This window comes from Pleurodeles waltl, chromosome 9 (assembly GCF_031143425.1).
Source record: "Pleurodeles waltl isolate 20211129_DDA chromosome 9, aPleWal1.hap1.20221129, whole genome shotgun sequence".
In the NCBI taxonomy this organism is placed as follows: domain Eukaryota; kingdom Metazoa; phylum Chordata; class Amphibia; order Caudata; family Salamandridae; genus Pleurodeles; species Pleurodeles waltl.
This window is the reverse complement of record NC_090448.1, coordinates 733,460,991-733,486,953: the sequence shown is the minus strand read 5'-3', so window position 1 is coordinate 733,486,953 and position 25,963 is coordinate 733,460,991. Positions and strand designations below refer to the sequence as shown.

Below are 25,963 nucleotides of genomic sequence, written 5' to 3'. Positions count from 1 at the left end.
TAACCATCTATTTATTCACCAGTGGTCTCAGTGGTACAGGCGTCCTGCTTGTCAAAATAGTCAACTGGTGCATTTTTTTACCACTCCTTCAGAGCGGTATTTGAAAAAAATTAAGCAGTTTGTCAAAAAGTATTTTTCAGCAGAAAGTATGGCTCTAAAATCTTTGAAGGCTACATGTCTAATGTGCCATAACTATCTTGCTTGTTGAGACACGCACAAATGGCGACCCCCAACTTCCCAGACCAGACACAGGGACATTTTAGGGAGCTGGTGCTGGATGGACAAGCTGCGGCAAGACAACTCATCTAATTGGTCCTAGACACAATACATCTGTTGCACTCAGGCATCACAGCTCAGTGATCATGTCTGGGTGAATTCAGGGTTCTCCAGCGATATCTAGGCAACCCTACTAGACCTCCACTTTCATGGCTTCTGAGTGTTCAAGGATATGGCACACTCGGACCTTGAGTGGTTCAGCAAGGCCACTGCTTGGTTCTTAGACCTCCAGACCCAACCTCAGGATTACATGCAGTTCCACAGGTTTTGAGGTTCACCACAGGATTTTTCTTTCAGTGCAGAATGGTAAGGCTGGCACCAACAAACAAAACCCATTTTTTAAACAATATAGGGGCTGGGACAATGGTAGAGGTCGAGCCTAACATCTCCCTCCCTCTTCCTCTGCATCCCTAGTTCCTAATTGTCGAAGTACACAGTACTTGTTAGACGATGGGTATCCTCCTTTCACACAAGCCAGAAGGGCCAGAACTTGAGCCGAATGTGTCCCCATCCCTCTTCATCTTCCCACACTTTCACAGACTACCTACTCATTCTTCAGCAAGAGATAAACGTTTTACTCCATAAGAGGGTGGTGGAATTGGTGCTAGAGCATGAACGGGGCTAAGCATGCTACCCCCGGTACTTCCTGGTCTGGAAAAAGGATGGCTGTCCTTGTCAAACCCTAGATCTTAGGATCTAGAACTGTTTTCTGGGCAAGAACAAGTTCAAGATGCAGTCCCTTCCTCAGGTGTTGATAGTGCTGGAAGCAGGATACTGAATGGTAGCTTTTGATCTGCAGAAAGCATATTTTCATACACTGGTACTGCAATCTCCCCAGAAGTACCTATGCTTCACGGATGGTCCAAGCACTACCAGTTTGCGGTCCTTCCATTTGACTTGATTTCTGCTCCTCTGGTTTTACAAAGGTGATGGCAGTGGTCATTGCTCATCTAGGATGATCAAGAAATCCAGTGTTTCTGTACGTGGACAACTGGCTCCTCGAAGCCAAATCACCAGAGATGGTGTCACGCCACCTGCGGATGACCTTAGCTTTTCTGCCAGAAGGACAAGTATCACCTGGCGCCCTCTCAGCGCATCGCATCTTATTGGACTAGATGCTACTTTGAGCCTTTCCTCCTTCTCAGATGATAAGGGCTATTCTGGCCATGATTTCAATGCTTCAGAATGGAGCACAGGTTCCAGTCCTAATGCTTGTATGCCTGCTAGATTTCTACATCCTTGTGGTCTCTCATGCATGTGAGCATTTGAGGACCCTCCACTGGTGTCTCCACAAGCAGTGGTTCCAGAACGGCAGAGATCTTTTAAATTTTTAATCATGTCAGGGAATACTGCAGAGAATTTGATGTGGTGGAGTGTAAAGAAGAACTTGTTCAAGCAATGTCCTTCCAGCCTCCACGAGTAAGTCACCACAGTGGTAACGATGCTGCCACTCTAGGGTAAGAGGAGGAACTGGAGATCAAAGGCCTTTTCTCTCCACAGGATTGGATATTATACATACGTCTGCTGAACTGTGAGTGATATGGCTGGCACTGAAAGCCTTCCTGCCATCCCATTATGGCTGGTCTCTCCAGACCCTGACAAACAACACAACTTCAATGTGGTATGTAAACAAAAAGGGAGGAGTGGGGTCACACTATCTCTGTTGAGAAGTAATATGACTCTAGTTCTGGGCACAAACACACCAGATTTAGTTGGTTGCCAATTACCTTATTGGTGTTCTGAATGTCAGAGTCAACAGCCTGAGTCAGTGGCACCTTGCTCACCACAAGATGCACATTCACACAGAACATCTTCACCCTGAGGGGCACACATCAGGTGGACCTATGTGCAACTTGCAGCAATGCCCGTTGCCCTTGGTTCTGTGCCCTCCAGTATTCTTTGAAGGGAGCCTTGGGTTATGCGTTTCGGTTAACTTGAAGCTTTCCCTTTTACTACACGTTTCCTGCCCTACGTGTAATTCCTTAGGTGCTGAGGAAGATTTAGTAAGACTTGGCCCAAATCACATCAATAGCCCAGGAATGACTGAGGAGGATGTGGTATAAGACCTGGTGCACCATTTTCTGTGCTTTCAGTTCCTTCTCCCTCACAGGTTAGGCTTCCTCTTGCAAATGGAGGAGCAGGTGCTGCACCTCAACCTCCACCTTCATCCCTGGAGACTGAGTGGGGAGACACCTAAGTGCCTTTTCTCTGCCTCCTGAATTGATAATGTTATCTTGAGTGCCTGTAGGTACTCCACCAAAATGGTGAACTTTGGGAGATGGAGTTCATTGTTGAAGTGATGCTCAGACATTTGGTAGACCCTCTCAAGGCCCACTTGTTGGATGTCTTACGATTCACCCTGTTGTCAGTTCAGCAGGGGTGTGCAGTGAGGAGAATTAAGGGTTACTTATCCACGTTGTCAACCGTTCTATGTCTTCCCGATCTGCCTTCTTTGTTCAAGCATCTCGTAGTTGTGAGGTTTTTGTTAAGGACTTTACCAACATGTTTCTTCGTTCTCCTTTTTATAATGCTGTAAGGGGGCCTTAATCTGGCCCTTTTAATGCATTCTCGCATTAAATCTTTTCACAGTTGCCAGTTGTGACTGCTTTTAAAGCTGTTTTTCTGACTGCCATTACACCGGTTAGACATGTCAGTGAATTATAAGCACTGAGTGTCAAGTCTCCCTTTACATCCTTCTTTCCTGACAAGTTGGTTCTTCGAACTAGGGCAGACTTCCTACCCAAGGTGGTCACACCCTTCCATTTATGGGAGTCTATAAGTTTCTCTGCCTTCTTCTCCATCCACATCGCACTAAGGAGGAGGAGAGGCTGTACAGACAGGACCCTAAAAGGGCAGTCAGTTTATATATTGACTGTACCAGGGATTTCCAGCTTGGTGGTCAACTTTTCATCAGCTACACTGGCATGATGAGGTACTAAGTCATCCAGAAGAGGACGTTGTCAACGTGGATCATCTTGTGTATCAAGATGTGTTACACCTTGGCACACAAGGCACCTTCAGAGGGCATCAGAGCTCATTCTACGAGGAAAAGAAGACCTACTTCAACACTGGTGAGGAGAATTTGCCGCTGGCAGAGATCGGCAAAACGCCAGCTTGGGCTTCCCTTCACACCTTTACAAAGCACTGCTTAGATTCAGAGGTGCATAAGGAAGGAGAATTGACACACTCAGTCCTCCATGAATATTTGTTTTAACCAGTCCTTCAAGTCCCACCTCAGGTCGCTATTGCTTGTGGAATCTATTTCAAAGGTGAGGAATCTGCAGAAGTATCCAACAGAAATAAAAGTTATTTACCTTCATTAATGATCTTTCCAGTAGATACTAGTTCTGTCTGCTGATTCCTCGCCGTTCCTATCCACCATCCCCTCTTGAACGCTGGTTTCCTATTAGAGCTCATTATAATAAGGTTTCTAGTTTAGATTTGCGTTGCACCTTGCCGATAAGATGTCGTTCTTATCCTGTCTGCCACTAAAAAAGTGAATGGGAAACTGACAAGGCAGTAGAAGAAACACTTTATGACTCCAGTGATGTCATAGTAGTCTTATTTCCGGCGCTGGGGTAGAGCCAGACCCACCTACTGAAGCAGCGAGCTAATGACAAATTTTCAGATTCAATCTTACTCTTGGGATGTTCAAAAACAGATAGATAAACTATCCACCAGATCGTTATTGAATATAAGTAACTTTTTCAAAGCTTCCATTTAACTTTTTCAGTGTTTCATTAAACTCAGCTGAAGCAGTGATTATTACATCTAGTTCTGAAAGAGGCTGCTGCAAACAAACTATCCTCATTAGAAACAAGTGTAAAATTAGAAGGGAGTCTAAGGACCGAATCTCTATACTATATAACATTCTTTTAAGAGCTATATCCCCAAAATATCTTCCACTTAGGTCACATTGATCAAAACTTACTAAGACAACGTATGGCAGATCATATGCAGAAGTTCACAGAGCAGAGCATTAAAATTAAAATGGGTGTATAATTGGTACCTGTACCCTACCAATCTTGAAAAATTCTATCCCTGTACAAGTACATTATGTTGGAGAGGCTGAGGGATGAAGATGGATCTTGAGTATACTTGGTGATACTTCCCATTGATAATGATTTATTAAGCCAGAGTTTTGCCCGCAATGACAACATTATTGAGCTCCTACAGGTGGATTTCTTGGTCTGAGACCCCCACTTTTTGTAACATTAAAAAAAAGCTGATCGGATTTTAATGTGGAATTACTTGGTGAATGCTAAAAAAAATCCCTTGTAGCTTTCAAGAAGAAGCCCCAAATATTGTGTTAAGGTATTTACTGTTTTGGAATGTCTTGTCGATGGAACACTTATCAGCATCTCGTAGTGACTCACAAGGTTCTTTTGAAGTCATGTGGGACCCACTACTTACCTTTCTTTCGTAGAGCTTTGCCTTGTTTGCAAGGCAACATCGATTTAGGGCCTTGGACCTGATGCACTGTTAAATAAGCAATGCAATATTAGTACAGTAACTAATTCTGTTGTGAAGGGTGAATGTCAAATAACATAATAAAATACAAATAAAATAAAATGTGTAGTGTGAAGACGATGTTGATGACGATATCTTTGCATGTTAGTTGGACCTGAAATTGATGGAAAAGTTGAATAACGATCATATGGTTAAAAAAATAGATATGGTTTGTGTTATATATTCATAGAGCCGAAAGGTAAAACATGCGACCAAATGACCGCTTAAACTGATATTGTTTTGCAGTGGCTTTCCAAACTTTAAAAAAATGCAGTGTACCCAGATTATCAACTGTGATCTTCCTGATCCCATAAAAAACATAATTGACTGGTACTTCCTTGCTTAGGAGTTCCAGAGGAACAAAGTTGGCTGTCAGGGCTTGGTAGAATTGTGTTCCTGTGCAAAGAAGACAGAATGGAATTAGCACATTTCAGAAACAAATGGCTAAAATTTGACAGAAGCCATGTACAGTATGTTCTACTGGTCAGCTAGCTAGGACAGGGGAAGTCTGGCTTGCCTAAAAGATTTCTGAGGTAATACAGAATTGAAAAAAAGATTATAGTTTTATACCTTCCAAATAGCCATGACTTTGATACTTCATCAGATAAATAGTGAACCATAAACAGTATACATGTATTAAGTATTGCTGGACTTCACACATTCATGGTAACAATACCTTGATTAGTGCTCTAGGATTTATATTTGTCCATTTGAGAAAGACAATAAAATGTTGAGAATATTTGTTTATAAAACAAAACTAATTCCACATTTTCATTACATAGTCAGGCTGCACTAATACATAGCTCAAAATGTGCTGAAAAAGCATATATTTTGTTTGGGTGCAGGGCCGACTTTAGTGTTGGTGGCGCCTAGTGCAACAATAATTTTTGTTTCTCCCCCCATGAATTCCTCCCTGGATTCCCTCACTACCACATGGTAAAATTGCCCTTCATCTCTCAATAGCTTCTCTCTCTCATACTTTTCATTTATTTTAAAGCACAGGTAAAAACTGTCTTTACTAATCCAATCAGCTATCCACATACAATACAGATCTGTTCTTTTTAGCAGGCATATTAAACCTCTGCACTACTTTATGACGAGTCAAGACTGCCAAACTTTGATCTCTTTCTCTCTGCCGGTCCTCCTTTCTTTATTTGACTCTTGAAAAAAACCACGAAGGCCGCTTCAGAGCATTAATATTTCCTTTCCAGTTCAAATGGAGATCCGATTTCTTTTGTTTTTTCTACATGGCCATCTTGTGAGCTTGGCCCGATCGGGCAGTATGTTTTTGGGTATACACTGTCCGGTCGACAAAAAACAGCCTACTGGTGCACACGGGTTATCGGGATACACATACAGTGACACTCATAACTGGTGTAAAAGGTCATTTATTTAGGACAGGATTTAACATAAACATCAATAACTTTAAACTGTATAACTCCCTTTTGCCCAAACTTAACTTAAAAAGCTTCCCTATGCCCTTCACTCTCTCTTCCAATGGCTCTCCTCAAATCTCCTCCCCTAGGCACTCCCCTATTCCTTTCATGCCCTCCTTCTTTGTAACATCCCACCCCCCCATTCTGATCCTTCACCTCGTTTTTCCCCTTGGAAGGGGGGACAAGCCAGCATCTGGCTCTCCCCCCTCCCCCATTTCCTGCCAAAAACTTGAACAACATCACCTGCCCTAATTGACATTAATGCCATTCTCCCCAACCCATCTTCTGAACTCCCTCTAACTGGAACCATTCCTAAATCCTTACCTATCTGCCGGGCGGGTGGGTGGTCCAACGACACCTCTCCTATCTAGGTCGGCCCGGAAAAGAGGCCGACCCCACCCTTCCACCCCCTTATAAACCCCCTCCCTAAAACCCACCCCCACTTACCTTAAACGAATCCGGCGCACCCGCGCCACTTCCTGTCCTCCCGAAAAGGCCCGCGGAGAGACTAGAACGAGTCTCTCTCTTCGCGGGCCCCCCCATCGGGATACACATACAGTGACACTCATAACTGGTGTAAAAGGTCATTTATTTAGGACAGGATTTAACATAAACATCAATAACTTTGAACTGTATAACTCCCTTTTGCCCAACCTTAACTTAAAAAGCTTCCCTATGCCCTTCACTCTCTCTTCCAATGGCTCTCCTCAAATCTCCTCCCCTAGGCACTCCCCTGTTCCTTTTATGCCCTCCTTGTTTGTAACATCCCACCCCCCATTCTGATCCTTCACCTCGTTTTTCCCCTTGGAAGGGGGAACAAGCCCGCATCTGGCGCTCCCCCTCCCCCATTTCCTGCCAACCAGCAAAACCCACGTGGCGTTTTGCTGCCCCACCCGTAAACCCTTTGTTTACAATACTGTCTCTTCTTTTTTATTCCCTGATCCACAGATTCTCGCCCCACAAGTTTTCCAACATCAACCTCAACTCTGTCAAATAGTACGCATTTCCTAATTGCGATAAGTGCACACCATCCTCTCTGAACAATGCCCCCTCTTGTTCCTTAATGTCCTCATGCCTCAGCACCTTAATCCCTAAGGGCCCAGCAAAATATCCTCATTGCTCTGTTCAGCTTTTTTCGAGCCCGCTCAATGGCTCCATGATTGATTTCCCCTCTCCATACCCGTCTGGGTACAAATTCCGTCCACACCATACATGTCCCGCATAACTTTTGCTTCAATAGCTCCAAGTCCTTTTGAATGAACTGAATCAATGTGAGCCCTGATTGCTTCACCAAATCGTTTTCCCCCAAATGGATCAGTAACAAGTCCAGACATCCCCACTGCGGCAGGTTCCCCGTGATAAATGGAAGTAAACTGCCCCACCTCATTCCGCTCTTTCCCCACCAACGAACTTCGTGGTGTCTGCTGAGCAGTCCCATTGATCTGCAGTAAATTTGTTTTTCTGCGAATTGCGCCGCCCCATGGACGAATGAGTGACCGACCAGCCGTGTCACCATCTTATCCTTCTGCGGCCCGGCCACGCATCCTGCAAAGAAAAAACACTATAACAATTGTGATGAACATCTAAAACCCCCCCAACCCGTGTTTGATCAAGGCCTATCATAATGCTCACAGCATCTAGATTTCCATCTACCTATGGCTTTGATCTTGGCCCAGTCCCAACCTAAATGAGCTGCCGCTGTAGCTGCCCCAATCCTGAAGGAATGTGTTCCAAAGTCACCTGCACGCCGTCCCGTCGTCCCAGCGCCATCCTCAAAACTTGTAACAACTGATAGCTAGTAAGTTTCTTGCCTGAAACATGCACGAACACCCCTGTTTCCCCGGCCACTCTCAACTTCTGTTTGAAAACCAACCACTCTTTCACCGGGCACGCTAAATCATCTCCTCCTTTTTCCAACCATACCCATTTTCCCTTACCTAACTGGTCCGTCTTGGACCGCCTGAGCCATATCCCCAAACTTTCCTTATGCATGCAAACCTCTTTTACTTTCACACCACACTCTTTCCCCACGCCCAACAATTCGGATACTCTAAACGCACCGAAAAACATCCAAACCATGCACAACCTAAAAAGTCTTACTTCATACTCATCCACACAACATACTGGCAAGATGTGCAGCAGCTCTTGCAGTATCTCAAAAGTAATGGGTTCTCTTGCCATACCTGCCGCCCCGGCCCTGACCCTGCCCCAACCTTTCAACATTTTACCTAATAAGTCATTACGTGCCGGGTCCGTACCAAAGAAAAGACACCTGCCAACTTTCCTCCTATTGTGGCCGGGGATAGAGCGTCCCTATTCAGATACAGCACAAAGCGTAAAGCCCGTGCCTCCAAAGACTGTGACCCTTGTGCCCAAAAATTGCCCACAAACGCCTCAAAAGATTGAAACTCCAACAATGCGAGCCTGTAACTTCGCTGTGTAGATACCGCTAAAGACATCTCCACCAGCCCAGAGATCATCATGCCCCCCACTCCCAAATGTCTGCCGGGACCGCAGTCTTGTTCCGCTCCGCTCCTGGCACCAACTCGCGAAAACACCGCCACTGTGAACGAGATAGGGAGTCTGCAGTCTCGTTGTAAACCCCTGATATGTGTGCAGCTTTAAAAATAACATTGAGAGATAAACATTGCAGCATAAATTGTCGTAATAAACACAAAACTCTGAGGTCCCTAGCCCTCTGTCTGTTAACCAATTCAACTACCGTCATGTTGTCTACCAGAAAAACCACTGTCCTGTTGGCTAATTCCCGTCCCCAGACTGCCAGTGCCACCAATAGTGGGAAAAACTCGAGAAAGGCAATGCTCCTCCCCTGTTGTAACCATTGCTGGGGCCATGTTTCAGCGCACCACCTTCCGTCCCAGTAGATGCCGAAGCCAGACGCCCCTGCCGCATCCGAAAATATTTGAACCTGCCAGACCGTATCCGCGTTGCCAAACGACATTGGTACCCCATTAAATTTCTTCAGGAAGGTCTCCCATACCTTAATGTCTTCCCTCAGGGCCAAGGAAACTCTTATCCTTTGATGAGGTAAAACTTCACCCGACATGGACAGTCCCAATCATCTACAAAAAGTGCGTCCTTCCCTCACTACCCTACTTGCAAAATTGAGATATCCTAGAAGTTTTTGTGCCGTTCGCAAGTCCATCTTGTGCTGTGTACGCACCAGTGTTAGACATTCAGTATTTCCGACACTTTTGACACTGGCAACCTAGCCACCATTGTTTCTGCATCTAATTCGATGCCCAAAAAGGTCAAAATTTATAGCGGTCCCTCTGTCTTTTCCGGGGCCAATGGCTCTCCTGTCTGTGATGCTAGCCTCTGAAAGGCTGCCAATGCCTGACCACATGCTCCGGATGCGGCTACACCTACAAATAAAAAATCATCTAGGTAGTGCGTCACTGCCTTGTGGCCACTCGTCTTAACAAAAACCCACTGTAAAAAGGTGCTGAAAGTTTCGAATAACGCATATGATATCGCACAACCCATAGGTAAGACCCTTTCCACATATATAGCTCCGTCCAACTGCATGCCTAAAAGGTCAAAATCTGCTGGATGAATAGGTAACAACCGAAAGGCTGATTGTATGTCACATTTAGCCATTTCCAATTTTATCCCGCACCTCAAAACTAACTTCACGACATCATCCACTGAGGCGTAAATTATCTTGGTGTCCTCTTGCGCGATAAAATCATTTACTGACGCACCTTCCGGCCATGACAGATGATGTATTAAACGAAACTCGCCCGGCGCTTTTTTGGGTACCACCCCTAAAGGGGATATCATCAAATGATCGGTTGGCCAATCAAAAAATGGCCTAGCTATTCTCCCGAGTGCTACCTCCTTCTCCAGCTTATCCCGTACTACTTGGGGCTGTTCCTTAGCAGACCGCAAATTGTCCGCCCACCTCCTCTGCCGGGGACCTTGATAGCCTACCCTAAAACCTTCGCGAAAGCCCCATTCCAGTTGTCAAGCCTTGCCTGCATCTGGATACCTGTGCAACCAAGGAAGCAACACTTCCAATCTAACTGGTGTAGGACCCTTTTGGAGCACGAGCTCCTTGTGAGCCTCTTCCTCTCGCCGCCCTCCATTGTTCTGCAGGGCTGGTAACGGAGAAACACTGGATGACTGGAGGACGGCCCCCGCACTTGGAGCAATCATGTTTAAACCTACACTGTGCCCGTGAGCAGAAACCCTTGTTGAAGTTCCAACAAGCCCTGTGTTGGACACCAGCGTTTTTGTAGCATTGCCCGCCCCTCCCGAGGCGGGGCGTGCCTGAAAAGGCTTATATTTTACTGGCAGACCGCTCGCCGTGTGAGTGGACGCCGATGCCTGTGCCGATGCCATCCATTGCATCCATAACTCCGGGGCTACGTCCCCCCACGGCTTTTCAGGGTTTACGCTCACCCGGGCCCTAAACTCCTCATCATAACTCAACCATGCAAACCCCCCAAAGTGCATCTGGGCCTTCCTAATAATGTCCATGTATTTGAATAGCGCAATGGCCCTGTCTGGATATTTTTCGCAATATATACTAGCAAAGATTAGGAATGCGGACGTCCAATTGTCCATTATAATAGGAACCCTGGGCCTACGCTCTAACTCCCATTCCTCTTCTTTAGATCCTTCCTTAAGCCTGTATGTCCCTGTGTAGTAGCTTAAACACATCTATGTATTCATGTTTCCAGATCCTCGCTTTCGTCTTTTCTGCAACATGGGACCCCAGGGGCATGGCCAAACCCATGTACGGAAGAAACTTCTTATGAACTCCCTCTTCCTTGTCCTCAGTGCTCGAGTCTTCCCCTGCCGTCTGACTACCTATCGTTGTGACCGTGGTGGATGCTGCCTCCTTGTCCTTGGTCACGTCCACCTTCTGTACTGAAACCACACCTGGCGTCTCTAAAACTGACCCATCACCTACACCTATGGATTTGCTAGTGCATGCAGCCCTTGTAACATCCCCCCCGTCGCCCCAGACTGACCACCATCTCCCCTTACCTCCGACCGTCTCCCCCAAATTACGCGGCGTTCTCCTCATCGCTCTACGTGGCCTTGTTTGCCGTAATCCTGTTGGCCCTTCGGCCACGACGGTATCCTGAAAAACAAAGGCAGGGGCAGGGGTTGCGCCGCACTTGCGCCCACGTCCCCCCCCTTCTTGACACCGCTCACCTCCTCTTCTCGTATCTCTCCATATTCCCAATCATCCCCATCTTCCTCATAATCCAATTCCAACTCTTCCTCGCCTACCCATTCTCCCTTGTTTTCCACGTATCCCTGTGACTTTGTTGCCGGAGTTTCTGTTGGCTCCTGCCCCACATGGCGCACATCATCGTTGAGATACCCACGCTCTCACGAATAGAGAAGGACGCCGCAGACCCCTCTATTGCTTCAGACCAACGCGGTTGGGCCGTGTTGCGCCCAGTTGGCATCCACCTTCTCCTGCCAACCTCCGTTGCTGGCATCGTGTTGCCTCTTCCCATGTGGCTGTATGCGCTACTGGGACTTCCTACGCCGACCCGCCCTTCGGCCGCACGAGCCTCTTGACCCCTACCCGCTTCCGTCTGCGGTATCCATACCCAGCTTCATGCGCCCGACCCAACCGGCTGGTTCCCCCCCATATCTGTGGCTTCCCTACCCCTTTTGTTGTCTACGCGGCGTAAACCCGCTTCCTCCCTGTCTTTACATAACTGGGCCCACCTAGCCTCGGTTTCTGCCACAGCCCTACGCTGCTCGCAAATTCTGGCTTCCAAATCCCATGCATCTACCTGGTCCCATGTTCCCTGTGTGGTGGGTCCCGGGGACCCCGTCGCCCCCGCCTCCTCGCTTGTCTTGTGTTTTGTTAGTCTGGCCTGTCGCAGGGGGGGCTTGGGTCTGCCTGTCCCTCCCCTGGATCTCCCTGCGTATTTCCCTCGCTTTCTGGCTGGGGCCCCGTGCCCCATTGCTTGGTTGGCCCCGCCCCTGGGGCAGGACAGGTCTAACGGGGCCTGGATACCACTGGGCCCTGGCATGGGTTGTTCACTCCCATCCCCTTGCAACCCAGGGGCCTGCCCTGCCATGGGGTCCCCCTCCCCACTGGGGGGGCCCACCCGCTGTTGTGCCTGCGTAGCCTGCTCCTGTGTTCCCTGGGCCTGGGTCCTGTGTGTCCTGGGTTTCCCCGCTGAAAATTAAAGGGCTGAGCGTGTTGGGTGTCCCCACACTTACCTCTGGAACCTGTTCCTGCCTCACTGCGACTTCATCCCTGTCCCCCTCTGAATCCTGCGATTCACATGCGGCGATTGCCGCCGCCACTCCACTAGACGCAGCCCGCGTTGGCCGTGTCATGCCCACCCAGGCCTGCTCCAGGACCCCAGGCCTGAGCAAATCCGCTCGGCCGGCTTTGCCTAAAACGCGGAGCGCGGCCCTGACTGCCTCTGCGTCATGGCCGGTTGCCATGGCGCTGCACTATCCTCACCCAAAACCAAAAATGTGTGGCCTTATCCCAGCGCAGGGGCCCCGCCCCAGGCCTGTGACGCTTGTGACTACCTGCCCTGTGCCATGCCCTTAGGGTGAGTCTCCCTCTAAATTAAGACCCCAGTTTAAATTGCCCCAACCTTTGTGGCCCCCCCCTGCTATGCCGCCAAAATCTGTATCTGTCCTGTGTGGCCACTTCTCTAGCTGCCTTGTCTCCTGGCCGCAGGGTGCATTGACTAAAATCCCTGCTTGAAAAGAAACACGGGCCTGCCCAGGCGCTGTGCCCTATGGGACCCCGGAGGCCTGGCCTCCTGTAGGCCACCCACGTTCTCGCCACCGGCGTATGGGAGAAAATTGCCCTATCTGAGGAGCGAGTGTTCTTCCAGCGCGTCAGAAATACCACCGGAAAAATTGCTTTCAAAATGCCTGGGAGCGCCCCCCCCTCCTCGCCTACTTAATTGCGCGTAGGCCGCCCGGCCTTGCGCATCCGTGTGTGCTTTAAAGATTTATGCGCCGGAGGCTGCCAGGCCTCCGCGTGCCTAATGGCTGCCTCCTTACTGTGTGCCCGAAAGGCGCCGGGGCTGAATGAGCCTCCGAGCGCCTGTTAATTGCCGTTGGGGCCGCTCCTCAGGAGCGCGGCGGTGCCACCGGTACTCGGACGCCCGGCCGCACCCCCGCCCTCCTAAGCTCAAGAATCCTCCCGCCCCACCCGCCCAGGCGCAAGCAGCTACGCCCTGACCAGCCCTCCACTGGCCCTGTTCCTGAACTATCTACCCCCACTTGCCTCTAACACCGGGGACCCTCTCCAACGACACCTCTCCTATCTAAGTTGGCCCGGAAAAGAGGCCGACCCCACCCTTCCACCCCCTTAAAAACTCCCTCCCTAAAACCCACCCTCACTTACCTTAAACCAATCCAGCGCGCCCGCGCCACTTCCTGTCCTCCCGAAAAGGCCAGCGGAGAGACTAGAATGAGTCTCTCTCTCTGAGGGGCCCCCCAAACGTTCTTTCAACTCTAAATCTTTTGAAATTGAGGCTTGACCCGTAAGAGAGTTGTAACTAAATAATAAGGACTGTGTTTGTGCCTAGGAAGTGTTTTGTGTGCTGAGTTCCCTCCCAGACGATTTTATTAAGTGAACATTTTTGTTGGCCATCACACTGCCTCACGCTCCCTCCTGTTACAGTGTGTGATGGCCCCTCCTCCAGTTTCGGTTTGCCTTTCATCTCAGCTGCTATACTTTTTCTAGACATTCACACAGAGAGCCAATAACTTGCGCGCTTATGGCAGCCGTGGCACTTTGAATTGACTTGCTTATGTCAACTGTTTTACTTTTCATTTTCAATTTGTGTACAACGTTATAAGCTCTAACTCAAGCATCCACGAGACCCATTGCATTGCAAATGCTTGTTTTCTGTGTTATATGTCTGCTCGTTGTTGATCCTTGGTTGGTATCCCACGAGGTTCATGGCAACTGCCCAACGTGGCGTTATAACCAAGGTGAGATTAGCATCATCATGCTTCTTAATGCTATGAGATACCCACGAGTAGAGTGACCAGGTGACTGGACTTTTCTCTTGGACGTAACATGTCCATATCTGGCATTTTGCTATAGAGGAATAAGGTAAATGGAAGTGCTTTAGTTATTTGTAGGACACTGGAATTATGTGGCAGGAAAAGACCAAATTATGAGGCAGGTTTGACGAATTTATATAGCAAGAAAAGTCTAGTTATGAGTATACAACGCCAATAGCTCTAACTTAAGCAAATGCGAGACCCTTGCATCGCAAATGCTTGTTTTTAAAGCCTTTGGCACAGAGGTGTGCAAGCACCAAGGAAATGAATGGCATAGAACTCGATATTCTGGTATTATACTTATTCAGAGCTAATGTGTGTTCTTTCATGTGTTTACTTTTTTTATTTGATTATAGTTCTATTGCTGGTTTATCCCTTTTTCTTCACAGATTGTGTCCTGTTTGTTTCATGACAGGCTAAGGCTATTTACTAATCATCCTTGCAAGTTCATTTATTTGATTTGCTGATGTTGCATTTACAGTGTTTTTTGTTCAGCACAGAGGCAATATGTGCACACACATAATCTTTCTTACAGCTTCGTCGAATATACTACCTCATTGTCAAAAGCATCTTCCATGAAATATTTTGCTATTCGTGTCTTTTGCGATTACGATTTACTATGTAAACTACTTCTTCCGACTGATTTTATAACACTCCTCTTTGAAGATACAACTTAACTCTGCTAGTGCAGTCTGTTCAACAAAGGAGTCCTACTCATCGCTTCTATATTGCTGGAGTCCAAGAAATAGCTTCATTGTGAGCTTTCTTTCTATGACAGCAGGGAGGAACATACACAAAGTCACTCAACAATTATGAAACATCGCCCTTGGAAAAAATCCACTTATTGGGTTTGTCTAGGCCTGTTTAAAAAACTGAGACTTATTGGCTGTGCAAATGCTTGGTAGGCCATGTATTTAACCAGGAAGATGAATAGCGAAACCTGGAATTGCAAAGCTTACTAGCCAAACCTCTTTCAATGTGGAAACTGCACATAGGTGTTCCAGCTCATAGCTACGAATGTTTGTTCAAGAAACTCCCGCCCATCAAGTGAAATATTTTTTCTCATGTGGACCTGCAGAAGTTGCCTGTGTGCAGTGGTTGAAAATGTTTCCATTCAGAGGCGCAGAACCAGACAAATGTAGAGCAACTCTCATTGCTAATAAGACACCTACTTAGCCCGATGTTTCTTTTTTCACCAGAGGTGAAATTTGTGATGAGCTTCCCAAATATGGCCTTTGACAGTGTTCGACACTCAGGGCCAGATTTACAAGGCCCTTAGCACCACACGGGCCACTACCATAGAGCCATATTTACAAGGTGGTGCAAACTAGGCTTGCGCCACCATGTAAAATCTTTGCACCACATCATGCATAATATATGCATTATGAATGGTAAGGGGGCATTCCCTCGTGAGAGGGTCGCTAAACGTGGAAGAATGGAATCTACAACATTTCTAGAGTCATTTTTAACACCTGCTTAAAGCAGGTGTTAAAATGAGGCTCCCATTGATTTCAATGGGCTTCTTAATACTGTACTAGAATAGTGTCTTTTTTTTTACGCTAATCCAGTATGGCGTTACAGCAACGTCAAAAAATTACACTATTGCCCTTAACATGAACCATGGTGCGCCGTATTGTAAATACGGTGCTATTATGGTGGCATTAGGGGACGCAGGGGGGCCGCAAGAAAAGTGGTGCATCACTAGTCATTCACCACATTTTTGTAAATATGGTCCTCAGTGAGCCAAAGATAGCTTCTGTGCACAAATCAGGATAGCTATGTGAGCTGACCATTTGCCTCCTGAAACATGCAGAGATTTCCAGGTCATGCGTTCAACTCGTGCCAAGGCTGACTCCACATTCTGCCACTTTAAGGTGGGCAAAGGAGTAGGATTATATTGAGTAATAACTCCTGATAAAAGCAAGAGTAATAGCTACATAAGCACAAAACCAGACAAGCCCAAAATAATTATTGTGAGAAATGATACTACACCAAGAGACTTCTCATTGGTACCTTACAAGCTGACTACCAGCAGGTGAATGTATTCAGCATACCACTGTTGAGACACAGCCAGTACAATGCTTGACTATAGCTCTGACCAACTTTCCTGTTATTGTAAAACCTTTATCTGCCTATATTTTTTTACTGATATAGAAGTAGTGGGTTTTTTGTTGCTGGTGCATCCATCATGCCATATATTAACCAAATAGCTGTGCTGTTTTCCTGTATTCAGCGGTATGGATTTGATGTGTGCTTGATCTTAAACTTCTTGCTCAGCCTATGGACCTCACATTAGTTGGTTTCGGGGGGAGGGTACAACAGAGTCCTTCATGGAATCTAAATAAATGTTAAAGTTTACTCCTCTGTCCCGTTGTACGTTTCTTGGTATCTTCTTTCCTCTTGAGCTCCAGTCTCCTCATTATTTTAGAGCTGCTCCATTCAGCCACCAAACCTCAACCATAGGCATCTCCTCCAATCCTGTAGTTTGAATAATTCTCACCTGCTTCTCCATATCAGCTTCTGCTTGCCAGCCACCAGCCTTTTGTCAGAATAGTGGTGAATATGACCTCTGCATCAATAAGAGTGAATCCTTTCCAGGAAAACTTCATTTTATACCCAGACAACCCACATTTCGTTTTTGATTCTTAAGGCTGAATACATTAGTTTTTGGAGACGGCATACAGCGCAAACCCTAGATCAAGAAATCAAATTTTTGGTCTTTTTTATTGTTTTTTTTATTGAGTACTCTGGTCATCCTGGCTAGGAAATCCATATGTGGTTGGTCAGTAAATAGCCAGTACACCACATTGAACATGTGCAAGTCGGCCCCGGTGAACACATATGATAATAAATGTCTGGCAAATACAATATCTGTACTGTCCCGTGCACAAAATTTGCACATAACATACTCTTTTCGGTTGATTTTATGTATGAACAATTGAAAACCTCTGATCGTTGATAACTAACAGCACAAGTACATTTCTGTACCATGCAATTTTGTATTCACTCCATTTCGGGATAATCTTACTTCACTGATAGTGATTGATCATCAGTGTTTAGTCGATCTATTTTCCAATCCTGTGGTGGCCCCAGGTGATGTAATTGTTGTTGGTAAACCAATAATCATTGTTCTAAGCAAGATCGTCCTTCTTTGCAAAAATCTCTGTAAGCCCTGGCTTTCTCCTATGCAGTGCTTGAAATGGAAAAACAGAAGTGCAGGTACTCTGCAGCAGTGCAAGAACTCTTCAATGAAAAGTATAAAAAATTTCTTGAGAAGTGCAGGTACTCTCCCTCTAAAAATAAAAAAGTGCTGATACTCCGTTCCGGACAGCACCGGTCCATTTAAAGCACTGCTCCTATGGGAAACAAGGACTCCAGAACAACAATTACGTTGCTGAGGCAAGCAGAACCACGCTTGCGTTAATGATCCCTTTTACTCTGCCTTAAACACGCATTTGCTGAACAACTCACATGCATGGTTAAGGCAGAGAAAAAGGGAGAGTGCATCGGGAGAGGACCGGTCAGGTAATTGGGGCTGGGCCAGGGTTGGGGGGTAGTTTTTAGGGGCGGAGAGGTGGATTAAGTAAGGGCTTGGGGCAGGGGTGGGGGGCAGGGCAGTTTGTTTTTTAGGGGGGGGGGGTGGGGGGATCGGAGTAGTTCTGGTTTTTAGGGGCGGGCAGTTCTGTTTTTAGGGGAGGGGTGGGGTGATTTTGTTTTGGGGTGGAGGTTCAGGGTATCTTTATTTTTTGGGGTGTGGCGGGCAGTTTGGCTTTAGGGGGGGTTGGGTAGCTTTGTTTTGGGTGTGGGGGATCGGGGTAGTTTGGTTTTTGGGGGTGGGGGATCGGGTAGTTTGGTTTTTGGGGGCGGGGTCGGGGTAATTTTGTTTTTGAGGGTGGGGGATCGGGGTAATTTGGTTTGTGGGGGTGAGGGGATCAGGGTAGTTAGGTTTTTAGGGGCTGGGGTGGGGGGTCTTGGCAGTTTGGTGTCTGGGGGTGGGAGGATCGGGGTAGTTTGGTTTTTGGGGGGTGGAGGGATCTGGTAGTTTTGTTTTAGGGGCAGGTTGGGGGGGTCGGTTGTTTTTAGGGTGGGTGGGGGAAGTTGGGGAAGGGTTTAGGGCTGAGGGTGGGTGGGAGGTATCCAGGGTAGTTTTGTTTTAGGGGTGGGGGATTGGGGTAGTTTTAGTATTAGGGGTGAGGTACTTCTGGGCCTTGGGGCGGTAGGGGGTGGCGTGCTAGAACCACACATGCCGTTCTCACACATGCCTTTACTAGGCATGCTTTTACAACGAAAAATTGTTGTAAAGGCATGCATGGTAAAGGCATTCGTGGTAACAACACGGTCGTTGTTCTGACTGCGTTTTTTAGGCAAGCGTGGTTCCAGCATTCGTTCTCCATTCACTCATTCTTCTCCTATTCCCAAAGATAGGATGACTTACAGCCAAAAAGTGATGAAACCAGAAACATCTTGTAAGACCAGTTTACTTGCTCCATCTGGGTGCCGCCCACATGGCTCAGAAAATGGACTTTGCAAAACCATCATCGGGAACCAACCCCCAGTGTCAAATTTGATTGAGTGAAAACCACTTCTCTTGGTATATTGCAGAAGGTCACTCAGATTATTTAGATGTGTTAACTCTTAACAGTCGAGGTGCCACTGTGATAAGTCATGCTGGGCAATATCTCATGGTTGAACCTCACCTTCCTTCAATAAGAAGAAACTTGAGAAGGAGCCCTCATACGCATAAAAAAGCAATAGTGGGAAAATCTCCTAAACCTGACTGCCTCTGAATTCACTAGTTCCTAGGAAGCATAGATAGAAGTCCAGGATATAGGAGGTTTTGGGCACCCCTGGCACCTGGACAGGCCTTCTGGTCCGTGAGTCCTAGTCCAAATGGAACAGACCTAGGAATATGAGACATCCCCCCTGTCCTTTTCTCATCAAGCAAATGTTGAAAAACAAGGAATGTGCACCTTGGTTGTCTTTCACAGTTATTCGGACACTTCCACAGTACTGGTGGTACGCCTGCATAATATTCCTGTTGTAGGTGAATCGTCCCTAGCAACATCCATCTCAACAACAGTTGGGAGAACGATGAAAACCTTAGATCAAGAGGTAGCAATAGATGTGCTTGATCCTTATGAGCCATTACGGGAACATTCTGCCATTCTGTCTTTCCTCCTAGTTTTCGCACCTTCCTGATGGTCATGACTGCTAGGTTGAAAATTATAGACAAGCTTTTGCCAGAACAAGAGTCAGTACTGTTAACTCAAACAGTCCTGACAAACTTTGGAGATACCCAGGCTGACTTTCCTAATTCGCACCAAGGAAATAAAAAATTGAAATTATTAAAGATTGATAAAGGTACAAAGAGCGAATGTGAACATGGCCGGCACCGCGATGCACAACAAAGCTACTTCTGTTTCCACATAAGCCACAAATTCTGAAAGACTGGAAAACGAGTATGAAGTCAAGCTCTGGACCCATGAGTCCACGAGAACAAACCAATATTAGTGTCAGAATACACTCCTGCTTAGTCATTTGTGGTGATGGTGTCTTCCCTGAAGGAAAAGCATTATAGTCCTATAGGAAGAAAAGACCCTAGAGATCTGCTACAAGATCAGCCCAGTGATCTGTCATTTATTTTGTATGATCGTGGCCAGAAGGGTGTTCCACCAATTACACCATTTTAATCAGTACCCAACCTTGTTACTGATACTGAACATTTGCAGAGAGGCAACTCAGCAGAAAACGCTGTTCTGAAATCTCACAATGCAAATGTAGGGTCCATGCACTGAAAAGCGCAAAGACCTGACTGAATTCTTTGGAGCTGTGCAAGAAGCAGACGGCATTAATTTGATGACTAGAATCTCTTTGATCTCTCAGTGGCTGAGGGGACAGGAACAACAGATCAGTCACAGAATTCACCAAAATGCTGGACACGTGACCATAGCCTTCATTCTAATTTCCCTGGTTTTCTAGGCAACTTCTCATTCCCCTGTCCTTTTTTTATGGCTGCACTGGGAGTGGCGCTTAATGGTTCCATTTTATTAAAAAAGGTACTGAAAATTGAGCCTTCCTTGGACAATTTTTTTTTTTAATAACTTGGACGACGAATAAGGTTTTTATCAACCTCTTCTCAAACATTTATTTCATTGGTCCACCAGGGCATATGACGATGGCACAACAAGTTCAATTAGGACACATAGATGGTGAAAAACAGTTTTCAGTGTATTTTTATTGTGGTTTGTTGTGTGAATTCACCTATTGATACTTAGCTTTGCAGTGACGTGGCTGTTTTGGAATATGATCACTATTCATGGCAGCCATGTGAACAAACTTTTCTGGTTATTACTGAGTACTGGCTGCAGATGCCAGTCTTTGGTTTAGAAGACATTCCCTGTGGCATGTCTGCAGGCAGCCATATTTGGTCCACTTAATGCTGACTACAGACTACACAGAGATATTGATGAATTGTATGTGCCTGTATTACTGCGCAATGACAGTGTTAGTACAATATTGAGTTTGAAATATTTCCCTGCCAAAATATCTTATACGTTTATATAGATTTACTTTACGTTGTTCATTTGGGGCAGGGGCTATAATGCACAAAAGGCTAAGCCGAGTGACTCATGCTTCCCGTCCCCTCTTTTAACATTAAAAGAAGCCAATTATACGCTGCACATCTCCATGTATGGTGTATTCCACGGAATTTTTTCATATGTACTCGTTTTAAGAAAATATATTTAACCAAGACCAGAATGCACGGGATTACATTTATGCAGTATAGTAAATTACATTGAAGTGAGCATTTGACTGTTAGGGGAGTTGTTTCCCCTTGTAAAGTAATTGCTACATGCAATTTGTGAGGCAGTAGGAAGTGTGCTGTACTGTGGTAATAAACTCAGATTTGGCATTCGCTCTGCAACAATAAACTAATGAAGGAGTGTTTATTAGTACAGTTCTATTTATCTTTACTGAAAGTAAATGACATAGATAGATAGATATTTGAGTTCTACGTAACTGAAATAATGACTTCCACTGCTATAGAATTCAGATGTCATCTGCGATGTAATATGTGAGGTCGTAAGCAACGTATCACAGGTGTGTAAGTTATAGGTATGTCAGTTACGTATAAGTGGTGAAAGTTAGTGCTTTTGGGGTTTTTTAACGGTACTGCTTTTTCAATGAATTTCTCTGTTTTTTAATATGTTATTTGCTCACATGTTAAATTAAACCGGTAGGGCTACATTTTATGTGTGTACAGAGGCATAACAAAAGCCCCTGCAGTGCACAATGTGAGATATGGAGGGCTCGAGGGCCCTCATCACACTCTGCAGAGGGCCCCGTCATTTTCCTTAATGCCGTTGTTTGTGTACGAATTCCCGAGTGGTAAATTGTAGTGTAGGCAAATGGCTTTCTCCATAAGGAAAATGTTTTCTATTTAGAGACAGAAAATAAGCCAAATTCACTTATTGTTTACATGTTCCCCTTTTGGAAACGTGCGTTACTTTTCTGACTGTATAATATTTACAGGCTAGCCGTGGTCAGAGCCTCCTTGAAGTACTCCTTTGTGAATTCTAAGACAGACTGAGAATTTGCTCCAAAATTACGAGTAATCATATGGGAGGACATTTCTGGCTGTCTTTGTGAATGAGACCGTTAGAAGTCAAATAAACTGGAAAAAAATCAATATTTTTCACATTTGCCACTGTAACAATAATCTTAGTTATGTTTTCAAAATGAAAAAATCTCTCTGAAAATACATTTTCTGCCATATTCTGTATTTCTGCAGGTCAGATCAGCGCATCCACTTTCGTTTTTGCCTTTGTTGCAGACATCTGTGTGGTGGGATTACTCTTCTGTTCTGGCTTCCTGGCCCTCCAGACTGCCTTGCTTTTCCGAGGCGCCACTAGCAAGGAGTGGTATTGTGGACAACGATGTTATGACCTGGGATGGCGACATAATGTGAGGGAGTTTCTGGGTACTCGCTGGTTTTTGATCTGGCTCTCCCCTTGGATCGCTTCACCACTCCCAGGAGATGGGATTCATTTTGAGACTAGGAGTCCTCCAGTTCAACAGCTGCTGAAGACGCCTGAACTCTGAAGGTGAGTTAATGAGAAACATATATGAAATCAAATTGTGTCAATATTAGTTTGACAAATTGGTCAATCTGAAATTTGAACGAAAATCCAAGAGAATATTCCCACGAGGAAACTGAGCCATCATCTCTTCGGAAATGATTCTTGACATGTGGTCCGTAGAGCAAATTAAATTTTATTAAATACATTTTTAAAATAAGTCCCCAACCCATGGAGCACAGGATATATCCCACTGTGCAAGCTTACACAAACCTTTAAAGCCCTGCTCCATCATCATCGTGAACAAGGGAGCAAACTTTAATGGCAGGTACAGCCTGCTACGCAAGACTGTTATGCTATTAGAACATTCTTCCCCATGAGGGCTGAATGTTCTAATAAAAAACAAAGGGGCTGATTTAAGAGCCCCTAGCACCTCCTTGCGCCACATTAGCGCAATATTTTTTATTACGCTAATGCAGCCCAACATGCCCAAAATCGCAGCGTCAAATTTACAAAGTGGCACAATGCATGCATTGTGCCGCTTTGAAACACTTTACAATGTATTATGCCTGCTCCAGGAATAATGTTTGCAAAAGGGGCATCCGCCGTTAGGAAGGCCCAAAAAATGGTACATAGAAATTTAAAAGATTTCTTTGTGTCATGTATTTCAGCACTTTTAACGCCTGCTCAGAGGCGTTAAAAGGAGGCATGCCATTGTTTTTAGTGGGTCTCAATGGGCTTTGCAGGATTATTTTAACATTTTTTTAAGCTAATCCTGCAAAGCTCCAAACTAGCATAAAAAATGTTGATGCTAGTTCCCCAAACTACCATCATGGTGCGCCTTATCTTGGATACGGCGCACACATTGGGGCGTTAGGGAGGCACTAAGGGGCACAAGAAAAGTGGCGCTGCACTGGGTGCAGCACCATTTTGTTTACATCAGGGCCAAAATCCTCCCTGGAGACATAGTGATTCTAAACCCCCCACCGGCTCGGAATCTCCATAAGCTTAAAAATTACTGCCCATGTACAGGGATGTGGTATTAACTGTCAAACATACACAATCAAAGCTACGAAAGCAGGCAGCAGTGATCCCATGATTCTACTTGGCCTGTGCCAAACTGCTTTTTTCTACCACAGCTATGGAGGGAGACGCATGCGCTGAGAATTCCTCCCTTCCTCCTAAGGCTCCAGCGACACTGAGCCATGGGAGGATTTAAGGTTTTCTGTTTTTCATATCCACAGCCTCAGGCTCCCCATGCGCAATCCATGGAGAGATAGAGGAGCAGGAGAGTCAGAGAATGTGAATTAGAACATTGAAATGTTGACAGCATAGGGCCTATTCTGATGTTTTTAGCCCACTTGTTCCATTGTCTTAAATGGAGCTTTCAATATACCAATGTTCTAATTTGGTATAAGACCAGTGTGTTTTTATTTTTTGTGCTTGAAATAAACTTACCAAGTCTGACTTCAGACTGTCTTCCACTTTTGGATTAAATATGTCTACCTTCACCTCAATGCACAGCGTTGCTAAACAGAGTATCTTATGAGGTTGTGACTTTCAGATTCTTTAATGGACTTTGTTGTTGAGGTGAGATTGCCAGCTACATGGTATCTTAAAAAGGACCCTTGCGCTGAGAACCTGAATGCGTGTGACATTGGGATCCTGATTTTCCTTTTGCCACTGCACAAATGAAATCCTATGTGTGCACAGAGGCCTTGTTGTGAAATTTACCAGAAGATCCAAGGCCTAGCTCTGAGGTCATATTTTCTGTTGGACACAAGACTACTGTTTGTGTCAGCTGGGACATGTACTGCACTGTGGTGGTATCCACCATTAGTTAGCATGGTGGTAGCATACCATTATTTAACTCGTTAGCTGCTGGGCTGTTTCCCCATCAGTGTTGAGACCTTTTTTGGCTAGTTGGGGTAGTTTGCTCTTAGCTCCCCATAACTTTTTGTTCATATAAGCTATCCTAGCCAAATTTGCATCCTTTTTTTTTTTTTTTTACAACATCCTGGGCATTCTAAAGGTACCCAGAGTTTGTGGGTTCCCCTTGAGGAGATCAAGATATTAGCCAAAATACAGTTACAATTTGTTTTTCGGGAATAAATAGGACAAAGGTGCTGCAGAAGAAAGCATCTGTTTTTTTCCCTCCAAATGGGATCAATGAAGAGTTTGCGTGCTAAAATCACCATCTTCCCAGCTTTCAGGAACAGGTGGACTTTAATCAGAAACCACATTTTTCAACACAGCTTTGGCATTTTACCGGGACATACCCCGTTTTTACTATTTTTTGTGCTTTCAGACTCCTTCCAGTTAGTGACAGAAATGTATGTGAAACCAATGGTAGATACCGGACATCTAACCATTTCCGAAAATTAGACAAAATTCTGAATTCAGCAAGTGGTCGTTTGTGTGGATCCTTCAAGGTTTTCCTATAGAAACAGTTGAAATAAAAAAATATTGAAATTGAGGTGAAAAAAACAGCCATTTCTGTCTGTGTTTTCTTCTGTAACTAAGTATGGCAGATTTTTTAAAGCAATATACTGTTACATCTGCTGGACCCTTCTAGTTGCGGATATATGTACGGCTTGTAGGTTCATCAAGAACTCAAGGTGCCCAGAGCCAATTAAAGAGCTGGCCGTTGCAAAGGGATTTCATTGTATACCAGGTATACAGCAATTCATTTGGTAAAATATAAAGAGTGAAAAACAAGTGTCAAGGAAACCTATGTATTTCCGAAATGGAGTTTAGATATGGAGATTAGAAGCAGTGGTTATTTGCAAATCTCTGAATTCAGGGGTACCCATACTAGCATGTGAATTACAGGGCATTTCTGACTTCTTTCTTACTCACTGTCTTACATTTGGAAGGCACAAATTCAGAGAAGGACAATTGGCAATAACATTTGTTCTTCTATACTGTGTTCCTCCAGGTCTCCCGATAAAAATGGTATCTCACTTGTATGGGTAGGCCTCACCCCAAAACGCAACGTGGAAGCATTACATTTTTCCACTGAAAACTGACTTGGCAAAGTGCCTAGCTGTGAATTTTGGCCTCGAGCTCAACCAGCACCCCAGAAACCTAGCAAACCTACACATTTTTTTAAACTAGACACCCAGGGGAATCCTGAATGGGGTGACTTGTGGGACTCTCACCACGTTGTCACTCAGAATCCTTTGCAAACCTCAACATTTATCTAAAGAACTAATTTTCCTCACAATTCAGCAATGCAAAGTTCTGGAATCTGAGGGGAGCCACAAACTTCCTTCCACCTAGCATTTTCCCAAGTATCCAGATAAAAATGGTACCTCACTTGTGTGGGTAGGCCTAGTGCCCGTGACAGGGAGGGTCCCAAAATGTATGGTGGTGATAATGATAACTAAGGTGAGTGTACTAATTAGTCCTGGGATCGGGTACCATTTAGGGAAACCTATCAAACCCAGACATTTCTGAAAAGTAGACATCAAAGGAAGTCTGGGGAGGTATCGCTTGCGATGATTCCCAAAGTTTTTCCCCCCAGAATGCAGTGTGAAGGTAAAACGTGGAATAAAAGCACTATTTTTTTCTTGCATTTCTGTGATGTAAAGTACAGGAATATGCAGGGATCCACCACCTAGT

General features: G+C 45.4%; 1 protein-coding gene across 1 annotated transcript in view; it reads left to right on the top strand.

Moving 5' to 3' along the window:
* LOC138259740 (probable palmitoyltransferase ZDHHC24) overlaps positions 1–22,364 on the top strand; it is a 229,102-nt gene extending 206,738 nt beyond the window's left edge. Inside the window, exon 3 of the mRNA XM_069207633.1 lies at positions 22,054–22,364. Within this exon, the coding sequence (XP_069063734.1) occupies positions 22,054–22,364 (311 nt within the window). The remainder of the gene's footprint in view (positions 1–22,053) is intronic.
* The last annotated feature ends 3,599 nt before the right edge of the window (positions 22,365–25,963 follow it).